A 27,922-nucleotide genomic window follows, 5' to 3' on the forward strand; every position below is an offset into this window, starting at 1 on the left:
CAACCTGGTCTACAAAGTGAGTTCCAGGACAGCTAAGGCTATACAGAGAAACTCTGTCTCGAACAAAACAAAACAAACAAACAAAAAAGACATATTCTGACAGCAATTCATAATGTTTAAGCTCTTGGATAATTAAGACATCAGAACTTGATTTTCTTGAAACTTGTCACAGGAAATTTATTATGTTAGTATCTGTTATTACATGTATAAATTATAAGCATGGTACTCAGTATATAACAGCACTTTGTAGATTAAGCAATGGTTAAATTATTAATTTGAACTGCACAAAGGTAATGGTATGTATCACTACAATGAATATATTAAATGTCATGGACATGTACCCACTGTAACAATCCTTTTATATGTTACAGAGCCTTCACTCAATAAAAAGTCAAATAGAAAATATATCCACAGTTCTAAGTGTACATGTGTGCACAAGTGTGTGTTATATATATGTACATATATATGTATACACACATATGTATATGTGAGTGTGTATAGATGTGTGCATGTGTCTAAGTGTGCATAGTGGAATACCTGTGCTGACTCTCTCACTGGCCTAGAGCTAGCCACATAAACTAGTTCATGTCCAGTAATAAGTGAGTCTTACATAGCTCATAGGAGACAGGGAAGAAAACAAGATGACCTTGGTCTGTGTCTCTAGAAAAATTAACCAGACTACAGAGAAAATGATTTAAAAATTATGTTGAGTGGGAAATTGATCCTACCATGAAGGACCATAACTGATCCTGCTTGAGCATCTTGAGAGGAAACAACATGTCATATTGGAGTCGATTCGGTAGAATATTTACAGGTTTCTTAGGTACAAATAAAACTAGTCTGTACTCATGTTATTGATAAGATTAATGTTGACAGGGCTTATTTGCTGACACTTGTGGAAGCCACTGACCACGAACATCAAGGATTCCACATCAGTACAATCGATGGGGAACAACCCCAAAACAGAGAAACACATTATCCTTTCTACTTAAAAACAAAAACAATAATTAAAAAAAAAAAAACCTGCCATCTTACAGTTTCCAGCTGGAATTCAGTATTTAATATCTGAACAGTCATATCTTTAATAAAAAGAAAAAAGCACCTATTACCAACTCTAATTCAATGAGGAATTTTAACATTTTGTGTGATTAATGTGAGACGTGACGTAGAGGAAATAGTAATAGGAAAGCATGCAGAAGCACACTACGTTCTATTTTAGACAAATGAAAGCCACTGAAAATGGAACATTTCTAGCCCATTAGAGAAGTGAGGTTTTGTGAATGTAAACCCCCACTCTGAATGGCTTAGCAGGCTTAATCTTCCTCAGCAGAGAGGCTGTGCTCACAGCATGTAAAGACAGGGAGAGGGGGACAGAGACTGAAGCAGATCACAGCAAACCTAAAATGTCTCTATCGCTTGTCATTCATCTTAAAATTCATTGAAAATTAGCTGTTCATAACACTTAGGAAATTTTAACACTTCATAATGAATGCTATAAAAGTATGTGTATGTTTTGGAAGGCTTGATATAGTTAAGGTTATTATAAATTGCATCTTATGTAAGAGCTGACCAATTTATTCAAGTGCTTCATTAGACTATTAATTGAAAATTAATGTTTTGAAACCACTCTGTTTCTGTTATTTGCATCTTTTATTTGGAGAGTAAGTCTAAATTTCAGACAAAAATCATTCTCGTCCTACCAACCTTTTTAATTTAGCCTCTTTGTAAAAATATTAAATACTTAGGATAAAAGCAATTAATATGTTACAGGGGTATGAAGAAGAAAGGTTTTGGTGGGCCACACTCCAGGCTCCTTTCAGGAAGCAACAAGGAGATCAAATTATATTACAGAAGTTTTCGTCCTAATGGAGCCTTCAGTGAACTGGATAATTAAAACTCTTATTAAAGCCATATCACTACCTGTTCTGGACTACAGCCAATCTATAATTTATATGTTAATACTACTAGGATACATCTGAGAGAAAAATTAACTTTGTCAGAATTGCAGGATTTAAATATATTCATCTGAAGTTTCTCTCCTGGTTCCTAGTGCATTTTACATAAAAGTTTAGAAATGGCTCACTCAGACTTGTGAAATATTCTAGCTTTTCATTAGCGCACAGGAACACAGCAGGCATGAAGAAAAGATAAGAGATTCACTCGGGCGTTTTTCATTTAAATAATTAGATTATCATTCTTACAATTGATTGTGCCTCTTTCTTTCTTTCTTTCTTTCTTTCTTTCTTTCTTTCTTTCTTTCTTTCTTTCTTTCTTTCTTTCTCTCTCTATTTATTTTTTGTTTTTGAGATAGGGTTTCTCTGTATAGCCCTGGCTGTCCTGGAACTCACTCTTGTAGCCCAGGCTGGCCTCGAACTCAGGAAATCCACCTGCCTTTGCCTCCCAAGTGCTGGGATTAATACTGAGTAAAGGCAGACACACATTTAAACATTTCATCCATAAAATGAGAAAATTCTATGTTACAAAGTTGCCACCCAAAGTTCCTCTGTGAGGAAGTGAGCAAGAGACCCTACAAAAATGGGGAGGTTTGTTTTATTTCCACCTGTGTTTACTCTTTGTATTGTCTGTCTGTCTATCTATCTATCTATCTATCTATCTATCTATCTATCTAATGTGTATGGATGTTTTGCCTGTATGTGTATCTATGCACTGATACCAAAAATGGGCATCATCCCTATTGGGACTAGTGTTAGAAATGGTTGTGAGTTATCATGTACACGATAGGCATCAAACCCACATCTTCTGGAAGAGCAGTCAGCATTCTAACCACTGCCTCTCCAACCCTCTGCATGTTTTTAACCTCTGTGGCAGAGATTAAAGTCAAAGGTACAAGGTATAGTAATATGACTTTGGGCTTGGTTATTATGGTTATTGGGTCTTAGCCCACATAAATGGTCACTTTACACATGTATGTTGTATCCACCAAGAGGTGGGGGGGGGCAAGAATAGAAGCAGTGCTGATACCTCCTGGAGCTACGGCAAAGACCAAGAATAAATCCATGCTAAGGCACAGAGATTATTGCCAGAGATGTCATCCCCAACAATGACTCCCGATTCATGATCTCTGATTTCACTGTCTAGTCACACAGATGGAAGGGATCAAACATAATGCACTTCTCAAATGATTCTGAGATTAATTACAGAAACCTCAAAATTAAAATTTCAGTGTCGAACAAGTTAAAAATAATTTTAACTGGTTATCTAGATCCTGCAATGTTCTCACTGTTCAATACAAACAAGCAAACAAACAAACAAACAAACAAACAGCAAGATGCCAAATTGAAAATGGAGCAGAGTTACACTAATATTCACTATGAACAAGTGTGGGGAACATGGCTGACCATGATGTCCAGCAATGACAGCAGCTCTCAGTGAGGGAAACAGGGCTAGACTAGTCGGTGGTAGCTAGACAATGGGACCTTCTGAGGTCAGGCTAAGGTGCTTTTATGTAGATGAACATAAGGCATCCAGAGATGCAGAGATGCATTTTTATGGTGTTTGTGACTTCCTTGAACCATACTGAGTAAAATCCTCCGGGTCTGCACAAAATTGGAAACAGGGCGTGTGAAGCACCCACATGAATACAGAACCACAAATGCTGTGAATTTGATTTCTTTGTGTTTTTCTATTTCAGGTTTTTTGACAACCCATTATTATCACAGAGGCACTTTGATACCTCGAAATCAGTCAAAAACTGAGCAAGTATACAAAACTGCTAATCCTCAAAAAGAATTAAAAATGCCAATAGATATTTATAATAAACAGCCAAGCTGTCGCTCATCCAGGAAACACACTCTTGAAGAATACAACAAACAAACACACAAGAAATGGATATGTATTTGCTCTGACTTAGGTACAAATAGGCTTTCATGGTGACATCTGATACTAGCATATCAGAAATCAGCTAGTGGGCATTTTCCAGAGATATGATGTGATGGGTCTCCATTGGCTTCGAATTTGTTATATGCACCTGAGACTTATCTAAGCCTTCAGAACAACTGCTTCCTCTTCCAAGAGATAAGATTAAATGCACGTACCCCAAACCTGGTTTATGGAGTGCTGGGGATATACATAGAGCTTCATGTATATTAGACAAGCACTCTAGCATCTGAGTCCACTCCTGCCACCAGTTAGCACTTGCTGAGTGTTAATTTCTTATATGGGATGCTGGTGCTGTCTACTGCTGAAATGTATTCACTAGAGAAGACATCTTCAAGAACCTGTATATGAACAGATTTGTTTTGTTTTGTTTTGTTTTGTTTTGTTTTGTTTTGTTTTGTTTTGTTTTGTTTTGTTTCGAGACAGGGTTTCTCTGTGTAGCCCTGGCTGTCCTGGAACTCACTCTGTAGACCAGGCCTCGAACTCAAAAATCCACCTGCCCCTGCCTCCCAAGTGCTGGAATTAATGGCGTGCTCCACCACTGCCCAGCTACATGAACAGATCTTATGCATATGTTAACCATGCTGATGTTTTGAAACAAAGAAACAAATAGTTTTGTCCTTCAGCAGATGACATTTTAAGACAATGATTTTTGATCAGCCATAAATTACCTACCTTAATAAAATATTAGAACTAAAATTAAACGTAATTTTAAAGTTAAAGAAAATGGGAAAAGCATTTATTTAAGGTATTTATATTAAAAGGTAGTGAGATAGAACTTCCCATTGCCCAGGAAAGAAAGGCCATAAAACTGCAGCTTTCACTGCTCTCTCGCATTTTAGGTATAATAATAAATTATTATTAGATCATGGCTTTGTTTGTTAATAAAGGAGCTGAAACCTTTAGCTAAGAATAACTTCTATATTTGGGATTTGAAAAGTGTCAAGCAACACATAGACATGGTAACAGCTTGATGTAGAGACTGTACATTCGTTGTTTTATTGTGTTTAATTTAATTGATCTCATTTTGTTCCGCATGTGTGTGGTTGTTTGTGTGAGTGAGTGAGGTGCGCTCACCTTTGGAAGTGAACGGGAGGCCAGGGACTGATGTCTGGTGTCATCTTCAACCATTTGGCTCATGTATATTTTGACACAGAATCTCTCACTGAGCCTAGAGTTCACTGGATTCGTTAGGATGATGGCCAATGAATTCCAAGCATCCTTTAGTCTCTCCATCCCTCCCTGGCACTTGGTTTGCAGACATGATCATGGTTCTAGAGGTCAGCATTCAGAACCACATGCAGGCGAGGCAAAGCACTTTATATCTCCCTAGTCCAATGTTGTGCTTCGTATAGAAATGGAGAAGCATATAAATTTTTTTCTATCTAAATTTAACTTTTATATTACTGGGATAAAAAAACACAAAAGTGATTCATAAGTACTGATTAGCATATTTATAACTAGGCATGAATCCATATAAAATAAATTCTATCATTCTTCTGTGTTTCTTTTATTAAAAACTGATATGCATGGTAGTGTTAGGGAATTAATTAAAACTCTTTCATCAATATGTTTTTGATCCTGTTTTTCTTGGCAGCCATCAATCCACTAGAATGATCTAAAATGAAACATTTCTCCTATAGGCAAGTTAATTATAAATTTCAAACTATAAATAATGACCAAATAGTTGATTGAGGCATGAATGACTTGGGAACAGAATGGGGGAACCACAGTCTTTCTTTTTTTGGAGAAAATGGGGGGCGGGGCAGGAATTAAGTGCCATTTCATTAAAACTCAGTGTTTGTTGTTAGGAACAGATAAGGTTGAAATGCAGAAGGCTTACTTTAACAGAAATCATTGAAGGGAGTGTTTGAGAAGTTGAACACAAGAGTCACCATGGAGACGTGACCGCATCCATCTCTTGTTACTCCAGGGTCAACCCTGACTGCTGAGATACACTTCGTGTATTTTTCTACATCCCATGTAATGTAAAGTGGAACACACTAGTTTTCTGGTCACATGGAATGGGGATGGCAGTGGAAAACCAAGTGGTCAGAGAATATTTAGGGATTTGTACAGCGACACCTAATTCATTTACGTGCTAATGGAACATCGATATGTATAAATAGAGTTTATGTTTTAACATTTTTTCCCCCAGAAAGGGCAGTCTGAGTCATGAGCAAATTCTTCTTTCGGCAGCGTGTACTATATACCAGCAGAGTTCTGGGAATTTATAAAATTAGCTTCTACATTAACATCAGAGAGGTTGAAAGAACATGCCCCCTATACACCAGAAAGAAAGTGCTTCACTTGCCTTAATGGGATTGTCTCACTATTTTTATGCCACCTCAGGACGTGACATTGATATGAATAAGTTAGACATTTTAAGATCGCCATCAAATGTGTTTGCGCTCACAAATTATTTTCAAAGAAAACACTTTCTTTGGTTGGAAAGGACAGGTCCTAATATAACCTGGTGCATGCTTCTCCTGAGGTGACAGAGGAAGGGGCATGGGGGAAGGGGGGAGGGATAGGGGAATAGTGGGGTAGGATCAGGCAGGATCAGGCGAGAGACAGGAGAGCAGTTTAGAGGGTCAAGAGAGTAAGTGCAAATATGTAGCTGCAAGAGGTGGGGGATGGGAAGTTCCAGAAACTTTGGATAAGGGAGGCTCCAAGAGTCAATGCAGGTGACCTTTGCAGAAATTCACAACAGTGGGGATGTGGAACCCAAAGAGACCACCTCCAGTAGCTAGACAGGACTCATAGTGGAGGAATGGGGACACCAACCCACCTACAAGACTTTTGACCCAAAATTGGTCCTGCCTAAAAGAAATCAGGGAAAAAGATGGAACAGAGACAGAAGGGATGGCAGACCAGTTGACTGGCCCATCCTATCAGCAGGCACCAATCCCTCACACTATTAATGATGCTATGCTGTGCTTGCAGACAGGAGCCTAGCATAGCAGCCCTCTGAGAGGCTCTACCCAGCAGATGACTGAGACAGACGCAGATATCCACAGACAAACACTGGACAGAGGTTGAGGACTCTTGGGGAAGAGTTAGGGGAAGAATCAAAGGCCCTTGAGGAGATGGCAACCTCATAGGAAGACAGTGTCAATTAACCAGTATTCCTGGGAACTCCCAAAGACAGAGCCACCAACCAAAGGGCGTACACAGGCTTGGTCCGAGGCCCCTGACACATATGAAGCAGAGGGTTGGCATGCATGTCCTCAGTAGAAAAGAATGTGCCTAATCCTGCAAAATCTTGATGCCCTAGGATGGGAGGATATGGGGGAAGGCTGCCCTGTCAGTGGGGAAGGGGACAAGAGATTGGGAGAAGAAACTTTGAGACAGGGGACCAAGAGGGAGTGGCAACATTTAGAATGTAAACAAATAGACAAATAATTAAAAAATAAGCTGATGTAAAGTTCTCTGTAAAGCATTGTTGATTCCTTGGTGGTGACCACCCTGCATCTACTTCTTAACTTTCTTAGAGGCGATGAGCAGTAGACCTGTGGGTCCTGGAATTTTGATGCAGGGATAGGGTAGTTTCAGAACAATCTAGTATATCAGCCTGCACTAGCACAAATGCCCGCCCTGCTCTCTACTTACCTTGCTACGTGGTTTATTACAGGAGCAAAGTTGGTTGGCCCATACAACTGGACAGACTTCAGACTTCTATAGTAAGCTTCCATGACACCTTCAATGCCGTCACAGTAAGGATTCTGAGGGTTGCCATTCTTGTAGAAAGTAAAAAAGCAAAAACAACAACAACAAAACAATTAGTCTACACAAAAACCAGCTAAAAAGATAGATTAATACACGATGGCACGCAGAAAACAATTTGAACTTAAAAGTTTTATAATAACAACCCTACACACTGATGAATTCACTAGTCAACAATAGATATTATGCAGATCACAATATTATGATCTAAAAATGTGTGTGTGTGTATATATATGTATATATATATATATATATATATATATATATATATATATATATGTATGTATATATATATATATATATATATAATTTGAGGAGAGGATGTAAAAATTCAAAATGACCTGAAAAGCACATTAGACATTTTAAAATCAAAGGCATCTCAAATTCCACATAAGTTTGTGTACATATAGAGACTTTATTTAAAATCTATAAAGGAGAAAATGAAAGATAATTGCATTTATCTCTGGGTGGTTAGGTATGTAGTGCTTTTTTTACTCCATATCCTTAACATAGTCTACATTTTCCCAATTTAATATAGGTACTAATCGGGTATTACAGTCCGAAAAAAAGTAAATGTTATCAATTTGGTTTCACTTGAAATATATTTGCTATGTATACAGTTTGCAGGCCACAGCTGCCTTACTATGCCTAGTGGAAGGGTCATAAGAAATATAACTTGAAGTGAGAAATAGAAAAACAAGAGAAAGATTCAAAGAGGATATCCATGTAGTTCAAGTGAATGGAGCTGGTTAGTAGCAAGTCCTTATTCTGGGAACAGTGTTGGCATGGAGACCACATTCTTTCTTTCTCACATCACCCATGCCCAGGTACTGTCAAGATTAATTCCTGGTCCACATTTCACAAGTTATTCAAGTAAGACCCTGTTAATTACTGATTTATCTACTGGGTTGTTTCTAGTGCTTTGCCTATTGAGGTTTGGTCTTTTGCTATGTATTGTAATGCTAAGTACAGTGCCCCAAAACCTGGGTGTCCCAGAGACGAGAGAGTCGCAAGTGACGCTATGTGACTGTGCCCCCAAGTTATTTTTGATTGGTGAATAAAGATGCTGAAAGCCACCAATAGCTGGGCAGAAGAGGTATAGGCAGGGTTTAGGGTTCCCAGGTTTGGGGTCAGAACCAAAAGGGGTTGATGAAGGTGAATGGAAGAGGAAGCTACCACAGGTTAGGTGAGCCATGAAAACATGGCCATATGGGTAGGCTAAAAGCAGCCCATAGGAAACATGGCACATTATATAATGGAATGATTGGCTGGGAAATAGACATAATAGCATAGGGAATACATACCTGCCCAGCTCTTGTGCTAATTAACGCTTATTGTAAATATAAAGGTTGTGTGTGCCTTTTAACTGGGGTAGAAATTCCAGATTGGGGTTAAAAATTTCTACAGCATTTACTCCTTTCTATCTTGGCATCAAACAGAAATCTTCATCGTCTCCTCTATTTATGGGAATTCCAGAGAAGCTCAGGTAAGCTGTTCTATAGCAGGAGAGTGCATGATGTTGTGCCAGGTGAAGATGCTAGTGTGACTTATTCAAAAGCCTGATGTGAGCTAAAGTACAAAGCCCATGAATGTGCCATAGGGTTGTTTCCAATGGTATGGCAGCCAACTTCCCCAGAATGACTAAACAAAGAGAGCAGCACAAGGTCTCAGTAGCTTCAGCATGGTCTCTCCTCTACCCTATCTGCTAAGACTGAGGCACAAAGAGCAGTCTTCTCAAGTAAGGACAATTTAGCTTCACCTTTGGAAGTAGGCTACACATAAAATTATAGATAAATGCAAAGACATAAGGAGCATAATTTTAAACATCAATGATTTAAACATATTTAAGTATCAGCAATTCTAGTATTCATATTTCTTCATAGAAAGTCACAATAACTGGTCATTTACAACGGAAGCTTATTGAATTCTATATTCTGAAAGGTTGGAGTATAAAACTTTAACAGATAAAATGCTCAGTAATGTGCTATTATACTTAACACATAAAGACATGGACATACTGGGTTGTTAGTTCATCCGAGGTCACATAACGCAAGTGAGGTATAAACCGTGACTCTAGAAGTCTGACTTGAGGACTTGATCCCTTAATCCCTTCATGTCACCATTTATGACAACAGCCAATGCTTCGGAAAGACAGGGAGCTTAGAAACTAAGCCAGATGTGATTAACACCTTCAATCTTGTTGTTTATGAACAAGGGATTTATTCTCACTCTTCCCTATCGGTTTTATATATTTTTAAAATATTTTCATTAATTAACACATACAGTATTTTAAAACTGTGATGGTTTGATATAAATGTCCCCACAGGCTCATATGTTCAAATTCTCAGTCTCCTGTTGGTGGTGCTGTTTGGGTAGGCTTAGGAGATATGGTGAAAGTATGTTACTAGAGGAAGGCTTTGAGGTTTAAAAGCCACATGCTAGTCTCTGCTTTCTGTTTATAGTTTAAGATGGGAGCTGCCCTGGCATGATGCCTGCCTGTTGCCATGCCTCCCCACCATGATAGTAATTGACTCCTATCCCTCTCGAACTGTAAGCCCCCAACAAATCTTTTTATCTCCAACTTGCCTCGATCATAGTGCCTTTTCACAGAACCAGAAAAATGATCAATATGAAAATGAAAAACAAGCAAACAAAACTAATTTAAAAACACCATCCAGAAAAACCAAATGCTACACACTCTTTCCAATATGGAGAACCTGCCTTTGACTCTTTAACATGTTTTTAGTTTTTATTTATTTATTTATTTATTTATTTATTTATTTATTTCAGAGAGTGCAAACACAATCTCCCACTACTATCTGGCTATGAACTCTGCAAGCTATAGTAACAACTGGCCTGATAAGCTATACCCATTGATGTAATAGTGGTATTACACTTATGGATGTAACCACCTGCTTTTAGATTGGTTATAAGGGCTGATCTACAGGAGGGAACTTCACACCTGCTACTACGTACCTCATCCATAACATGGAAAGGTCACAAGCCCTTGAAGAGAGCTTACTACTGTTATTTGGTTAAATAGACATGATACAAAATTTCCTTCTAAATATTTATCTTTATACCCACAAACTAGTACAGCTCTTCAGCCCTCAGCAGAGAAGCTTCTCTCTGCCCCCCTTTACCTCCCCTCCCCCTCCCCAGCTCCACACTGGATAGTAGTTGATACAGGGAGTGACTACTGGTCCAAATGCAGAGAATAAGTAACTGGAGATGGCTTAGTCCTAAGTGAGACATTTATATCAAATATCCTTCCCCAGAGTCTAAGGTAACCACACAGAATAGGGGTTGAAAGATTGTAAGAGCCAGAGGTTGGGGGTGGGAGGGAGGACTTCTTCAAGATAGTATTCTCTGAATGTAACAGGACCACTCTACACTCCTGAAATCACAGCAGCTGTAATTGCCAGCACAAGACCTTCACAAGCCCAAGCCTGTCAACATTCCAGCATGGATGACAAAGAGACCACAAAAGTCACCGAGGAGCTATTGGCAGCTGATGGCTGCTGAGGGAGGAATAGTCAGTTTTCCTCAGTGTTGAGAGGGGCATGTTGATATGGGGGATGTTGAAGAGGTGAGCGGGTGTGGATATAATAACATATATCGTATACATGTATTTAAATATCAAGGAACAAATGAAAAGATTATAGTAAGATAATAAAACATCTCTTCATTATGAAATTAATACATACCACATCTAAAACGTAAAATATACAAACTTACCATTTAACGCACAAATGTTGGTTTTGATATTAATTGGATGTTACCTAGATTGGATGTATATAGGTGTGAATGTGTGGCTGTGTGTGTGCATTCACATGTGCCTGGGCCAGATATTTATATTGGTTATCTTTTACAGTAGCAACTCACCTTATTTTTTGAGATAGGGTTTTCTGATGATCCTGGACATCACCATTTCTTGCTAGCCTAGCTGGCTATAATGCCTCAGGGATCCTCCAGTCTCTATGCACAGTGCTGGGATTATGGGTAGACCAGTAGGCCCAGCTTTCTATTGGTGATTTTACTTACATGGGGGCTAGGGATTTGAACTCAGGTCCTCTAGCTTTCACAGAAAACACTTTTCCTAACTCAGTCATCTTTCCAGCTCCGAGCTGACCTACTTTATCTTCTATTAAATAAGATTTTATGATGCTCTTTTCCCTTGAAAGGGTTAAGCTAATTAAAATTAAAACTCATTACTGATTTTAGGCATAGAAGAAAGTGTATTATATATCTGCCTTAAGGGAGCACTTACAAACTAGGATAGTTCTAAGCTAGTTCTATGAACAGTATTTTCATTTCACCTTTTCACTGGGGGCTTGTATTTCTGTGGAACTCTTTCTTCTCCTCCCCTGGAAATGAAACTACAAGGTCACCATCTTCCCTCCTTTGGTAGTGGAAAGACAGCCACTGTATGTTTTGCTTATCACCATGGATTGCTGAAAGGCGGCTTTCTGAATTAGTTCTCCTGCCATAAGAAGTGGCCCAAGATTTCCTCACATCTGGGGATGATAAGAATGCGTTGGAATGCAAAGTCTTATCTTTTTAAGAATATGTGCTTTGTATTAATCAGATTAGTTAAAACATTTTAGCTGTTACAAAGATTATATTTCATCCTTAATGACTAAGTTGTAAGAAGTTATAAAATGATTTTAAAACTAATTTCTTCAACAAAGTTTGCAGGAGATCAAGTTCTGTCTCTTAAAATTGATTACAGTGATATTGTATGTATGTTATTATCTCAGGGAAGACTTATTAAGTAGTATTTATTTTACCCAGGAAGACAAAAGTGCTCTGAAAACAGAAAATATAACCACCATGCAATACTATCTTTGGTTTATTACCATTAGACTCAATGTTACTCCTGTTTCTTTAACAACATGCAAGGCCATTTCTTTTCATAGATTTCACAGGCTATGATGGCTATCTTGGGAATTTTGAATTGGGTTTCAAGGAGAGCTTACAGGTCAAATAATGAACAGTTCATTCTTAGCAGTAGACAGACAGTTTTATGGATTGGGCTTCAATAATGAATAAGGGTTAAGAAGAAGGAGAAAAGGAGATAAAAGGCGAAATTTATGCACAAAGGTGAGAACTATGTAGAAAGAAATCACTAAGCTCATTTAGTTGAACAAAATCACCCCTTCTCTGGGCTTTAAAATAGATCCAGCCCTTGTTGAGCCTCACCCAAGTGACTTCATGATATTTTAAGTTTCTGGAAGATTTTAATTCTCTGAGACACATGAAAACCCCCAAAAGATACTTACTTTTAAATGATGTTGGTAGTGTGATGAGTGGACTATTTCAGGGAAGAAAACGATGATTCCTTCCCTATAATTAATTTCCTAAGATTGTGTGGGTGATGTAATGTAAAAGCAAGAATGAATATAGAAATATAGAAATGAACAGATACTCATGAAAACATGTGGGGAAAGACTAACTGTTCATATAAAAGCTTTTGTGTGTGATACATGTATGTGTGTACACATGACATATATGTGAGCATGCAAATATGGGTGTATGCATGTATTCATCTGTGTTTGCATGTACATACGTTTGTATACATGTATATGTGCACATGCATGCATATGCATGTGCATATATATATATATATATATATACACATATTCATGTGCATATATTGAGAAAACACATTATCTTACACATTATTATGTGTGAGCTATAGTTTAATAATGGCTAAGAGCAGAGGTGTATACAGACACCTACATCCCTCAGAGCTCCGAGAGTCTAAACCACCAACTAAAGAGCATACAGGGGCTAGTCTGTAGAGGCTTGATGCCCGCAGGGAAGGAGGATGTGAGAGTGGTGAGATGGGGGTGGGTGGATGGGTGACAGAACTGGGTCCGGGAGCACCCCTCTCAGAGGCAAAGGAGAGGGGTGAACTCTTGGAGGGGAGACCCAGAAGGGGAGCAACACCCAAGATACAATTCACAGACCACCTGAAGCTCAAGAAAAATGAAGACCAAAGTGTGGATGCTTCAGTCCTTCTTAGAAAGGGGAACAAAATATTCCTGGGAGCAAATACAGAGACAAAGTATGGAGCAGAGACTGAAGGAAAGTCCATCCAGAGACTGCCCCACCTGGGGATCCATCCCATATACAGTCACCAAACCCAGACACTATTGTGAATGCCAACAAGTGCATGCTCACAGGAGCCTGATATGGCTGTCTCCTGAGAGGCTGTGTCAGAGCCTGACAAATACAGAGGCAGATGCTTGCAGCCAACCATTGTACTGATCACAGGGTCTCCAAGGGAGGAGTTAGAGAAAGGACTGAAGGAGCTGAAGGGGTTTGCAACCCCATAGAAAGAACAACAGTATGAACCAACCAGACCTCACAGAGTTTTCAGGGACTAAACCACCAACCAAAGAGTATACATGGAGGATCCCATGGCTCCAGCTGCATACATAGCAGAGGATGGCCTTGTTGAGCACCGATGGGAGGAGGGGCCTTTGGTCCTGTGAAGGCTCCATGCCCTAGTGTAAGGGAATGCCAGAGTGGGAAGGCTGGAGTGGGTGGGTGGGGGAACACCCTCATAGAAGCAGGAGGAGAGGGGATGGGATAGGGGGGTTCTGGAGGGGAGATGGGGAAAGGGGATAACATTTGAAATGTAAATTAAAAAAAAATCTAATAAAACAAACAAACAAACAAACAAAACAATTAAAGCAAAAAAGACAGAAAAACAAGGTTGGGATGCGATCCTGTTGGATTCTGAACTGCCATCTCTTAGTAAGTTTGTCTCTTAGTTCTGTCAATACCTGCAACACCAGAACTTTAATTAAGATGCATTCAGATCACAGCAATATTTGTCTTAAAATAAAACCTGGGTTTTAAAGAATCTGGTTTAGGTGTAATTTTCTCTAAACCTTCCCTAACAGTGTAATACAACATTGGTTTGATTCCACAGATTAAATGTGAAGACAGGAGAAGCAGAGGAGGCCAGAATGAGAGGGAAAGAGAAATGAATAATAACACTCAAAGGGGAAGAGGACTTTTCATGGAAAATTAATAACTTCATTTAGTTTAATACAATTACTCCTTTTATCAGGCATACAGAAGGATAATCAGTTAAAGATAGCCACGCAGCCCTCAATAGTCTTTCCACTGTGAAGTCAGAATTAATTGCCCTACCTTGAAACCTGTACTGGCATCATTAATTCACTTCATAAAAATAGTGTAGCATTTTAGAGCTTCTAAGCTTGTGATCTAATGGGTCTGGGGGTTCTGACCCAGAGTCCAGAACACCCAAGAAAAGTGACGACCTGTTGGAGATCTGAATGCTATGAGTCGGCTGCTATACTAGGATGAAGCCAGTGATAACCTGTGTGTAAGAGGCAACTCCAGCTGCCTCAGCCGTCCCATCTCAGGCATCAGATAATGAGCCCAGGCAAAGAAACCATCACGGTATACATCCGCCACATAACACCTGATGCACATAAGACCCGGGGATCTGGACCAATATCCAGAAGGGAGCCTCAGAAACATCACCTTAGACAGATTATTCTTGAGCTAGGCTGAGGCCTGATACTTAAAACAGGCAAAGGAACAAAGGAACAACTGTGCTTATCCAGTTATACTTTGATCTCCGTCCTGATGCATAGAGAATGGGTTTAACACACCTGTGTTATTTTACATCTCTTCACTTTTAGGGACATTTGTCATGTAGTGATGAATACCCAGAATAGACCTACTGTGCATGACGAAGGTTCTTTAGGCAGACTTAGTGATAATCTGTCTTTTATAGGATGGCCATTCTTCTAAGTGAACTATTATGAAAACGGAGAAGGGTTTAGAGTCAACAAGACCTCCTACACATTCAGAGGAGAAACAGAAAAATCAATACTGAAATAGCTGGCAGGTGAGGTTTTTTTCAAGCCCTCAAATACTTTTAATGCATCATTACCAGGGCAAACTCGTGAGATATCCTTCCATCTGGAGGCAGCTTTGCACCAAAACCCAGGGCTGGGAACATCTTATCGCTGTCATAATCTTGAACGATTTCTCCTACAGCCTTCAGTGCCATTCCATAGGCATTCAGTTGGTAAGGGTTCATATAGTGGAGAGAAGTCGGCTGGGCAGGGTTTCCTAAGGACAGAAAATGGATTAAAACGTAACTTTGTCAGGTGACAGATTTGTAACAATATCGTAGTTTTTTTTATTTCAGGTTCCAATACTCATAATTATCATTTCCTGTGTGTCCCTATGCAACACCTTTGGCCAGACCTGACTCCTCACTCTATACCATCTTTCTCACTGTACCTTTCACCTAGTCCTGAATTCACTTTCTCTTTTAGTTATGTCTCATAAACAGCAAACATTATTTCTTGTTTCTTTTGGCTCTTCTTGCCTTTCCTTTCCCTGCCCCTGTGTCTCTTTTGTTCTGTTCTACAAAACTGCCAATTAAAAATACTCAGCTCCTCGAGTCTGTGACCTTGTCGGAATCTGCCCTGTGCCTTCAGCAATGCCTACGAAGATGGAAAATGATCGTTGCTGGATGACATGGAGTTTAACTAATAGTATCAATGATTATAATAACAAGAAATCCATCACAGACTGAACATCTGACTTCATGTCTCACAAACCTCTTAACAAGTGGTTTTTGTTTTGTTTTGTTTTGTTTGTTTGTTTGTTTGTTTGTTGGCCACTATGCTTCTGAGAATATTCCCATACATGTTTTCTTGCTATATGTCTTCATTTTTCTTGGATATATACCATGGAGTGAAATTTCCGGTTTATACGCTGACTCTGAATACTACAATTTGAGTAAGTGCCAAATTGTTTTCCAAAGCAGTTATACAATCAACATCCATAGTATTGCGAAGGGTCCAGTTTCTCTAGTTCTCAACCATATCTTGGTCAACAAACTGGTTTTTGCCATTTTCATGGAGGTGGGACGGTATCCATCTATAATTCTGGTTTACCTACCCTGAAGTCAAAGTATGTCAAGAATAATTTTTTATATCTCATTTGGAGCAAGAATGTGTGTTGGAACTAAAAAGGGGGCCCAGGGGATGCTCTGGGGAAGGGGAGGGCCCCAGGGGATACCCTGGGGAAGGGGAGGGCCCCAGGGGATGCCCTGGGGAAGGGGAAGACCCACACCCTGCCAGAGTTTTACCTATTCTCTGGTCTGTCAGGTGTGGGAGAGATACTATCTACCTTCCACTCATCCCTGGGTGGGCATTCAAGTCTCTGACCCACTCTTCGGGGGGTGGCAAGGGGCAGCCTTACCTGGGATTCCTGGAGCTACTTTGCTAAAGCCACCAGGGTTATGGAAGAGAGGGATGGGGGAAGAGAAATTCCCAACACTTTCAAGAGTGAGCGCAGCCTTGATGAGCAGAGACTGTCTATGCTTCTTTTGTGGGGGCTTTGGGGGGCAGTAACTTAGGCAGGGGCCAGATTTCCAGGAGCATGATGGAACACCTACCATGTCATGAAGGTGAATTATCACCATTTTTGGGGTTCAGGCCTAACCTCAACTGGAGACCAGCCTGCAATTCCCCACAAGTGTGTTCAGATTATTTGCCTACTCTTATTTTATTTTAAATATTTATCTATTTATTTATGTGACATTGTGTGTGTGTGTGTGTGTGTGTGTGTAGGTCAGATGACAATTTGTGGGAGTTGCTTTTCTCCATCTACCATTCAGGTTCGAACTCAAGCTTGGCAGAAAGCACTCTTATCCACTGAGCCATCTTGCTGTCTCCGTTTGCCTACTTTTAAGTTCTGAATGTCTTTTTATTGAATTATTAAAGTTTTTACAGACCTTACTTGCTACCCTTCTGGCTTGTGGTCTGTTTGGATAGTATGATTTGCAACATGAATGCTGTCATTTGGATACCACTCACTTTATTTTCCTTACATTGAGCGTGTCCTTGGTGTCACCTGTAGGAACTGGATGCCACGCCCACAGCCATCAAGGCTGTTCTGCATTTTGTCATTTTGTTTTCTTACTTTTGGTTTGCTTTTTGTTTTTTGGTTGTTACTTTTAGGGGTTTTTTGTTTGTTTGCTTTTTGTTCTTTTCTTTTCTTTTCTTTTCTTTTCTGAAAATTTTACTAATTAACAGCTTGGAGCATGTCTGTTTTTTCTTCCCTTTGTGCATGGCTTGTGAAAAATACCATTATTTTTTCCATCCAATCATATTTGGTGTTCTTCTTTCTCATTGGCTTTGGCTTTTCTCAACCTTTGCAATACCACATAACTTAATAAAGTTTTCCTTTTCTAAAATACAACCTTTTGGATTCTGATATTGTATCAAATCTGTCAATCACCTGGAGGAAGATGGTCTTACCATCCAAAAGAAAATTTTTAAATTTTGATATGTAATTTCTCTTGACATTCTTATGAGAATATAGTCTTCAGTTTATAAAATTTATATGTAATTTTAAATGCATTTCTGTTTTCTTTTATTTTTTAAAATATTAGCATAGGTGAAATTATCTTCCTATTTTCATTGTGTGATTTTTTTTTCTTGATAAAGTACAGGAAAAGAGGTGATGTTTACATTTATCTTCTGTCCTATGGTGTTGTTCGAGTCATGACAAGTTATAAAACATTCTAGTGCACTTGTTGGCATTTTGCATATACAGAATGTCTGCAAAAACAGTTTCGTTTTATTTCTGTTTATTTCCAGTATCAATATTTTAAATGATTTTTGTCTAATTTCCATAACAATAGCATCTAGTACAATGTGGACAGGAAAATGTCAGAGATTCTTGTCTTGTTTCCCACCTCAAAGAGAAATCATCCAGTTTTTCACCCTTCAGGGTGATGTTAACCATAGGTTTTTCGTAGTTTTTCTCTGCATGGTTAGAAAGTGTATACCACAGACATGTAGAAATATATCAAATGCGAAGATCATATGCCCTAGTACAGGGGAATGCCAGGGCCGGGAAGCGAGAGTGGATGGGTTGGGGAGCAGGGCAGGGGGAGGGAATAGGGGGCTTTGGGGATACCATTTGAAATGTAAATGAGGAAAATATCTAATAATAAATGCCAAAAAGAAATATATCAAATAATTTCTCAGTACCATAGGAGAGGTTCATTTTCAAACTCTTAATATTGAAAAATTGAGTAATATCATGTGGTAGTGTGAATATGAGAAAACTGGAGAAAAAATGAGCAGATGATATATGTCATACGCTGCTGGCTTCAGTTATTTTACTGAGTATTTTTATGCACGTGTGTCCATAAAAGGTGATTTTCTTTTTAAGTTTTCTTTTTTAAATGACGTCATTGTCTCGGGGTTTTTGTTGTTTTTTTTTTTTGGGGGGGGCATCAGATTAGTAACGACCTCACAGCGGGAACGGGCAGATGCCCTTCCTTCTTTGTTTTCTGGGACAGCTTGTGAAAGGCTGGCATTAACTACTGTTTAAATATCTGGTAGACTCTATCCAAGAGGCTTCTTGGAGTGGAGGATGTTCAGTAGATAAGCTGTGTAGGTAGTTCTCTTGATTGCTAATTTGGTTGCTTGTTACACATTGTTTGGGTTGTCATTATCTCAAGTGAGTGTCAATGGCGGGCAGGGTCTTTCTGCTGAATAGACAATTGGTTCTCTTAGTTGGCCTAAAATCCACAAGTAGGACAAGGCCTAGTTATTTCGACCCATTGGACTTAAGCAGAGTTACTTGTATGGACCGTAATTGCTAGACACAAGTCAAGATCACTCTCTGAAGACATAATGCTGAAGAATAAGTTTGCACACAGGACAAGAGGTGAGCTGGTAGAACTGTCCTTGTTAGCTGGAGCTCTAGCTTTTGTATGAATGAGTCAACAACGCATTGTCCATAAACTGTCTTGAAGAACTGGGTTTGCTCAACTCTGCAAGCTTGAACAGGAGGAAGGTTGGATTTAGGTGCATTTTGGATGCTGATGGGTTCCTAAAAGTCATATCTGTGAAAGGTGGGTTAATGTAAGAGAAACTTAAAGAGACAGTACGGGAGCTGTAGACACAATGAGTAATTAGGAAAAAAAAAATCTACAGAGGCTCCTCAACACACACGAGGGCGGTGTGCTGCTTTGTTTTATGCTTGACACAGGTTTGAGTCCACTGAGAGCAGGGAGCCACGACTAATAAAATGCCTCCATAAGACTGGGCTGTAGGCAAGCCTGTAAGGCATTTTCCTAATTACTTATTTTTGTGGGAGGATCTTGCCCTTCAATGAGTGGGCACACTTCTGGGCTTGTGATTCTAGGTTCTGTAAGTAAGCAGGCTGATTGCAGGGTGGTGCAGGTGTGCACGTCTTTAATCCCAGCACTCAGGAGGCAGAAACAGATGGAGCTCTGAGTTCAAGGCCATCCTGGTCTAAAGAGTAAGTTTCAGGACAGTCAGGGCTACACAAAGAGAAACCCTGTCTTGAAAAATACAAGGCAAAACAAACAAACAAAGACAAACAAAAAGAGCAAGCAGTGAAGAAAAAGCCAGTAAGCAGCATCTCTCCGTGGCCTCTGTATCAGCTCCTGACTTCAGGTTCCTGCCCTGTTTGAGTTCCTGTCCTGACTTCCTCCAATGATAAACAGTGCTATGGAGGAACAAGGCAAATAAAGCCCTTTCCCCCAGACTTGCTTGGGTTATGGTGTCTTGTCGCAGCAATAGTAACCCTAACTAAGACAGGCATAATCTTATAAACACAGTGGATACTGAAGATACTGTAAATTACACTCCTAATCCTGCAACATATCTGAGTGACTCTCAATTGCACAGGGCAGCATCCATCTTCGGAGTGATCCTGTAACCCAGGGAGCTGCATCTTGCTGCTGCTGCAGCGGCTTGATGTCACTGAAGAATAAACATCACATAGTACCACTAAGTTCAAGAAGATGATTAGATGAAAAGTCCTGAGCAGAGCCACTAATGAAACTGCACTGCCTTCTTGCCGTGTAAAGTTGAACCGTTCTAACTTTGGTAGTTTGGAAGCCACCTGTAGGCAAATATCAACTAATGTCAGCTTCTGGCAAAATTAAAGGATGACGGCTTGCAAGATAACTCAGTGGTTAACAGCGGTAGGTGTGTAAGCCTGGATCTCACAACTGATTCACAGAACTGACTTCTAAGAGTTGTCCACTGACCTCTGTCCATGGGCTCTGACATAGGTCCACTCATTCTCACACATGTGCACCCTACAGATACACATATACAAATAGTAATAGACGAAATAGGAGATAATAATGATAAAAGATAATAATAATTTGGGATATAATATAATCGATTCAAATAGTCATCCCATTCAAATATAAACTTGGTTCGGGATAACATTAAATCTCCATTATTTTTCCTCCTTAAAATATTTTTTAAAGATATATTTATTGATTGTTTACTCAGTGTTCTAACTGTATGTATGCCTGCAGCCCAGAAGAGGGCACCAGATTTCATTATATAAAGTTATGAGCCATCATGTGATTGCTGGGAATTGAACTCAGGACCTCTGGAAGAATAGGCAGTGTTCTTAACCCCTGAGACATCTCTCCAGACCCTCCTTAAAATATTTTTACATGAATCATTAATGTCCATACCAAAGCATTATACATCAATCCTATTTAGTGAATTAGATGTAGAGATGTTTAAACGTGATTAAAAAACTATGGCTGAACCCCATTTACAGGAGTAAGTACGCACAGAGGCTGAGTGGGAGCTATAGTTAGACGTGCTTGAGAAAATGGTTCAGATACAGAAGGGGCTTCACTGCATCTAAAAAATTTATTCCTTTGAAAGAAATACAAAATAATAAAGTGGATCAACATGTAATTAATCTGTTGTATTTTTGATAGTTCAAGTGAATTTCACATGTCTAGACGGTTGTAGAAGGTTAAAGTAAAGAAAGATAATATGAAATTTTAATGAAAATAAAAACTTGTCACTTAATTGGGACACGTACCAGACACGGGTGGTAGCACTCACCATTTGATGCTGTGAAATCAATGGCCACCGTGAAGTTGATCTGCGTTCTAGAATACAAGCAAACAACAATGCCAAGTAAGCAACCGCACCAGGGAGGTTGTCGTTCGTTTGTGTTACACTTTTAGAGTCATGAATTGTCTGAACAAATGTAATATATATCAGACCATGTCAAACAGGCAGAGAGTGTGTACTAAGTGCAAGTGTGTTAGAAATATCTTTGTTGTCCTAGTCCTGTAGAATAAAAATGTCCTTTGAATTAGAGTGGCTTGGTTTTGAGCTCAGGAACCTTGCTAGTGGCTGAGTGTAGAGTGCACACAAGCAACTGTGAGGTTTCAAGTCCAGCACTCACTGGTAACTGTGCCTTAGAAACCATCAGTAAAAGTACCTCTAACACTGCAACACCTCTACAACACCAGCCCTGGAGATGGGACCCGCCACTATGCTTGTGAAAACTGATGTAGCTGAAGTGGCATTCTACAACAAGCTGACATGGTACCCTCCACATTTCATACACACACACACACACACACACACACACACACACACATATATATATATATATATATATATACATAATACATATATATACACACACATATGTATATATACATATATATTCATATATACACACATATGAATATATATTTATATGGTATATACATATTATATATCTAAATTATATATGTATATATAAATTATATATATATTTAAATTACATATATAAGATATACTCATATAAAATTACATATATAAATTTTCAGCAGTTAGTCAATGCATAAATTTATTTCACTTGGTCAGTTTGTGTTCTCATTTAAATAAGTGGGCTGTTTTCTTTCTTTCTTTCTTTCTTTTTACCTTCTCCTCTTTCTCCTCCCCTCCTGCAATTCTCTTGTTCTACTATAAACTAAAAGGGTGGGCATTTCACTTTTGGGTACACGTATGACTATTTACATTCGTGATACCAGTCCTTGCTTTCCAATAACATAACCACAGTCAGAGGCAGTCTCAGAGTCACAGTGACACGTAACTGTATCTGCGAGTCTCCCTTTCTTGTGCTATTTAAACAGAAATTCAGTAGAAAGGAAAAGTAAGCTTGTGTTTTAAGAACATATTTAGCATATTTTAAAGACTTACAGCACTTCTTGTGAAAAGTAATACTCTTGGCAAACTGAACTATTCAAAGTCTGGAGCTATCATATGATGATGATGATGGTGGTGGTGGTGGTGGTTGTCATCCTCCTCCTCCTCCTCCTCATCATCATCATCATGGCATTCCTACTAGTAGGGATGAGGCTTACACATCAATGGTCTCTGACTCTAGAACATCAGGCCCTTCCTATTACCCTAACAAGCAGACCTTGCCTTCTTCAGATTCAGTCTCAAAACTCCTGCATTCACTTCTGGGATTGAATTAAATTCATACCCCTCCCTTAGGAACGGTCAACCTTTCATATTTAGGTATAACACAGTCGATGCAGATTCCTTTTATAGCCACTCAGTAACGTTTTACTCAGAGCAGAAATCAGGTTTAGAGGCTAAGAATACAGGCTCCCTGGGAGCTTCACTCTGATCCGCATGAATCAAAATGAGTACGACTTTCAGAGAAGTAATGGAGGGAGACATTTGGGAGAACATTCCAGATATCGGGCTCCCTGTGAGGGGCTGAGAAGAGCAACCACCCCCAAACCACTGGTGTGTCGCGCCAAAAGGATGTAATGCAGGGTGACAAGGTGACACAGAAACAGGGGGCTGAGTCTGAAAGAACTAGATTTGAGTCTCCGAAACTCACTTGTGACCTTGGGCAAATTTCAATATGGGGAGGGCAGGTTCCCAAGAACAGAACAATAACAGAAAGAGACAAGGGGGATACTGAACACATAAAATATATCCCATGAAAATGACATACATATTAAACACACACGTTATGATGCCCAGTTATATACGTTATCTGTTAATCTAACAATAACTTGCAAAGGACAATCAGTTCAGTTCTGTATTTTTTTTGTTGTTGTTGTTGTTTTACACGCGAGAAAAATGATGCTCACAAAATTCAATGACTTTCTATAGCAACAACAAAAGCCAGCATCAGAATGTAAATTGACACTTTCCCAAGGACAGATATCCTCAGTCACAAATATATCAGGACATTATCATATGCTTAATGTAAATTTGTCCTCTGCCAACTATGCTATCAATACGAATCTCAGAAGCATCTGCATATCTCTCATTTATTCAAACAGGGACTTGTTAAGGATGGAGGTAACCCAGAGCTTTGAAGACACATCATTTTAGCATAGTTTAAATACCAAATTAGAATTCCACGTTTCGGATCAAATTTCCTTAGATTTTAGGAACAGACACCTTCTGTTGATGCTGATCTCCCCCCCTCTCTCTCCCCTCCCCCTCCTTTTTTCATTTTTCTGTGTGTGAGTGTGTTCACCCATTCTGTGTGTTTGGTTAATACTGCTTCATTATCCTCCACTTTATTTTCTGAGATAAATTCTCACTGAACTTGGAGCTCAGGCAGAAGCCAGAAATTCCCCAGGAGCCACCTGTCTCAGTCCACCATTGTTGGAGTGACAGGAGTACACTGCAGTACATGGCTTTATTATTTTTTTTTAAATGAGGGTGAACTCACATTCTCAGGTGTGTGCAGCAAACACTTTTCCTGAGAGCCATCTCAGCAGCCCTCTACTTCTCTCCGCACACTAGAGCTCACTGCACCTCCACACTCACGAGTAGTTTAATTCTATGGTCCTGTCTATTCATGGTGACAGAAGGCACGACATATAACAGCTTAAGTTGCTCTCAGAACGGAAACTGCAACAGTCACAGCAAGAAAGGACCTTCAAAAGCAGTTGCATCTAACAAAGCTACAAAGAAAAGCTGTGGCTATTAACTCCCTGGGAACTATACACCTGTATGGCATGAGAGAACAAAGACAGAAAGAAGAAATATTTAGAACTAAAGTAACTTACCCAAACACAAAACAGATTCTGCACAAAACATTCATCGATTGTTTAAAAAAAAAAAGATGTAATGTCTTTTTTTTTTACAAAGAAAAAAGAGAGAGAGAGAGGAGAGAGACACATGGAGATTGATTTACAGAAGAAGGGAAAGACAGAAGGAGGGAGGGAGGGAGGGAATAAGGGATGGAGGCAGACAGAAAGAGGGAGGGAGGGAGATGGGGGAAGAAAGGAAAGGGAGGAGAGAGAGGGAGAGGGACAGAGAGAGAGGGAAGGGGAGAAAGAGAGAGAGAGAGAGAGAGAGAGAGAGAGAGATCTTACAGGCCAGTTATTTAGCCCACCAAAGGGTCAGGATCCTTGAGGACAAGAGTATAAACGATTGATGCACTTAGCACTAAATGCTAAGTAGGGCAACTTACTAATAGTCATGGAGGAACAGAGAAGCTGGAGGAATCCTTAGTGTTTATTTATTGGCTACTGATGACGTGATTTGACTAATTCCTACTTTTCATGGACTCCTTTCTGTCATTTGCTTTGCTTCATCTGTGTGTTCAGATCAGAAAAGATTATGCCTGAGTACGCAAGTCACCTGTTGATAGTGACAGGATACCTACTCTTATCGTAAAAACTGTATCAAAATAAAACAAAACAGAAATACTCTAACATTCAACAACCATCTTCCAACTGCCACGAGCTGGTGAGGTAATAGAAAGACATGGAAGCCAAGGAAAACCCATCTCTGAACTTACCAGGCTTATGGTTCCAACATTGCATTACTAAACTCAACAAGAACTGTGCACCATCTTATCAGTGAATCCACCCCCACTGCTCCTGGGTACATCTGTACAAAGTACAATGTATGCTTAACAGGCATACATCGTCACAGTCTACAAGTTTACAAAATAGTAAAGACTTCTTAAAGATGGTGGATGCGAGGCTCACAGCCTTTACAAGCAGAGTTTTTGAAGACTTTAAAAAATGATCTTTTCCCATCAAGTAAGCCAAACCGGCTGTCAGTAACCACACCACCCTCTCCGTGCTTCATCGCGCTCAGAGCATAATATCAGAGACCAAGGATCAAACACAAATTCATACAAGATGGCTCCTGGTGGGATATCCCTATGAGGATCATGTCTAAGTCCTTGGAATATTGCACGCAGTTTTGTTTTAAAAAACAGACAGGAGAACATGAGATTTCAAGAACTTCACTGAGCTGTGCTGTTCTGGAATACATAATTGAGGTTGCCTGGCACAGGGTGAACATTACTATTGACATCTTACAGACTCTAGGATTCACACTCAGCGAGCGTTCCTATTTTATTTTCCCACCTTTCTGAAGCTGTAAACATCAGAAACATATGCTGGCATGGTGGGCAATGGAAAGAGCTGTGCACATGGCCCAGAGTGATAGCCTCTCAGACATCTATAGCTGTTCCTGTGTACTAGCTATCACTGTTGGGATTTATTCACCAATTAAAGATGCTCTTCGGTTGCACAAACTGAACACTATGAATCCTGAAGGTGGAGTCCCTCATCCTTGTCTAATTTTGGTAAACACATATTTATATTCTGTGACTGTTGGAATCTGAGTCTATCTATCTGGAAGGCTACCAGGACCCATGCTTCTGCCCTGATTTCCTAACATGCTGTCTAGTTTATCCTTTGGTTCCATTACCTGCTCTGACCCTTAAGTCGTAAGCACTAGTACCCAGCCTAGTTCCTGATCCAGTATTTCTCAGCTTCTCCTTTTTCTTTAAACTAAAAGTAATTAACTGATAAACATAAAACCACCTGATTCAAACAGTAGTGCTTCATCTTTAAAACTCTTGCTTTGCTTTGGGGGATGGAGAGAGGGCACAGTGTTTTGGAGCACAAACTGCTCTTCCAGTTGACCTAGATTCAGTCCCCAACACCCACATGGCATCTTACATTTAATTGTAACTCCAGTGCCAAGTCATCCAATGAGTGTCCTGTTCTGTCTTCTGAGGCCACCAGGCATACATGTGAGGGGCAGACACACATGCAGGCAAAATGTTCGTTCATACACATAAAACAAAACTGAGAAGTCCTGCTTCGTCTGTACGAATCATGATCAGCCAGACAAGAACAGGTTTCCATACAAATGGAGATTCAAATATAGCTTGGGAAGACAACTTCACCTTTGAATGTCTTCCTCAGCAGAGCATATGACCTCTCTTGTAACCACTCTCGAAAGGCACTTCTTGAGTGGTACATTCTTTAGTGTCTCTGTCATTGACTCTGATTTTCAGCATCTGAATCTGACACACTGCTGGGAACACTAGAGTGTACTGTGCTGATCAAGCTCTGGATCAAGCTACCAGAGCCTCAGAGACTGTTGTCCAGAATTTGACCTCCCATGCTAGACTTCCTTCCTGACACTTCAGCTATTATGGACTGGACCTGCTTAATCCAAGATAACACCAAAAATGCTCTGTAACCCTTCGGGTCAGCACCAGCACCGGGTCACCTTGAGCACCGAGTTGGCGGACACCCCCAAGGTCCCCTAGAGAATCTAGAACCACCAGTGAGTGGAACACAACTTCTGTTCCAATCCAATCATGCGGGACCTGAGACAGCATTAGGAAAGCAGGAAACCCGGCCTGACCAGGGTCACAAGTCCCTTCTGGTTGGCACCAGCACTGGGTCACCTGGGCACAGAGTTGGCGGACACCCCTAAGGTCCCTAGAAGACAGCTTCTGAGACAGATCCCTTTTCTGGATCCAGACATCCGGGCATCTTCCCTGCCAGAGGAGAGGTGTCCACCCTGCCTGGGAGAGCTTTGGCAGAGCATCTGGGGGAGCCATCTTGCTACCCAGATCCCTCGGAGACTAGAGACTAGTTTGTGCAGGTGAGAGTGTGGACTACAGAAGCTAACAGCTTCTGTGACAGGCCGAAGCAACACAGCTTCTGGGACAGGTCCTGTTTCGGGCCTTCATCTTCTGCCAGGAGGGAGGTTCGAATGCCAGATATCTGTGCACCTTCCCTATAAGAGGAGAGCTTGCCTGCAGAGAGTGCTCTGACCACTGAAACTCAGAGAAGAGAGCTAGTCTCCCAGGTCTGCTGATAGAGGCTAACAGAATCACAAGAGGAACAATCTCTAACCAGAGACAACTATAACAACCAACTCCAGAGATTACCAGATGGTGAAAGGCAAACGTAAGAATCTTACTAACAGAAACCAAGACTACTCACCATCATCAGAACGCAGCACTCCCACCTCGCCCAGTCCTGGGTCCCGTCCCCCCCGCCCCCGCCCCACACACACTTAAAAAGCTAGACCCGAATTTAAAAGCATATCTCATGATGATGGTAGAGGACATCAAGAAGGACTTTAATAACTCACTTAAAGAAATACAGGAGAACACTGCTAAAGAGTTACAA

General features: G+C 40.0%; 1 protein-coding gene across 4 annotated transcripts in view; it reads right to left on the reverse strand.

Annotated features, from left to right (window-relative positions):
• The window catches only part of Cpne8 (copine 8), a 187,679-nt gene that overhangs the window by 15,005 nt on the left and 144,752 nt on the right, over positions 1-27,922 (reverse strand). For all 4 annotated transcript variants that reach the window (XM_029469851.1, XM_021183655.2, XM_029469850.1 and 1 more), the window contains 3 exons: positions 21,555-21,601; positions 15,563-15,744; positions 7,510-7,637 (listed from right to left, as the gene is read on the reverse strand). In XM_029469851.1, coding sequence (XP_029325711.1) covers positions 7,510-7,637; positions 15,563-15,744; positions 21,555-21,601 — 357 coding nt within the window. The remainder of the gene's footprint in view (positions 1-7,509; positions 7,638-15,562; positions 15,745-21,554; positions 21,602-27,922) is intronic.

The sequence above is a fragment of the Mus caroli genome, chromosome 15 (genome assembly GCF_900094665.2).
Source record: "Mus caroli chromosome 15, CAROLI_EIJ_v1.1, whole genome shotgun sequence".
Lineage (NCBI taxonomy): Eukaryota > Metazoa > Chordata > Mammalia > Rodentia > Muridae > Mus > Mus caroli.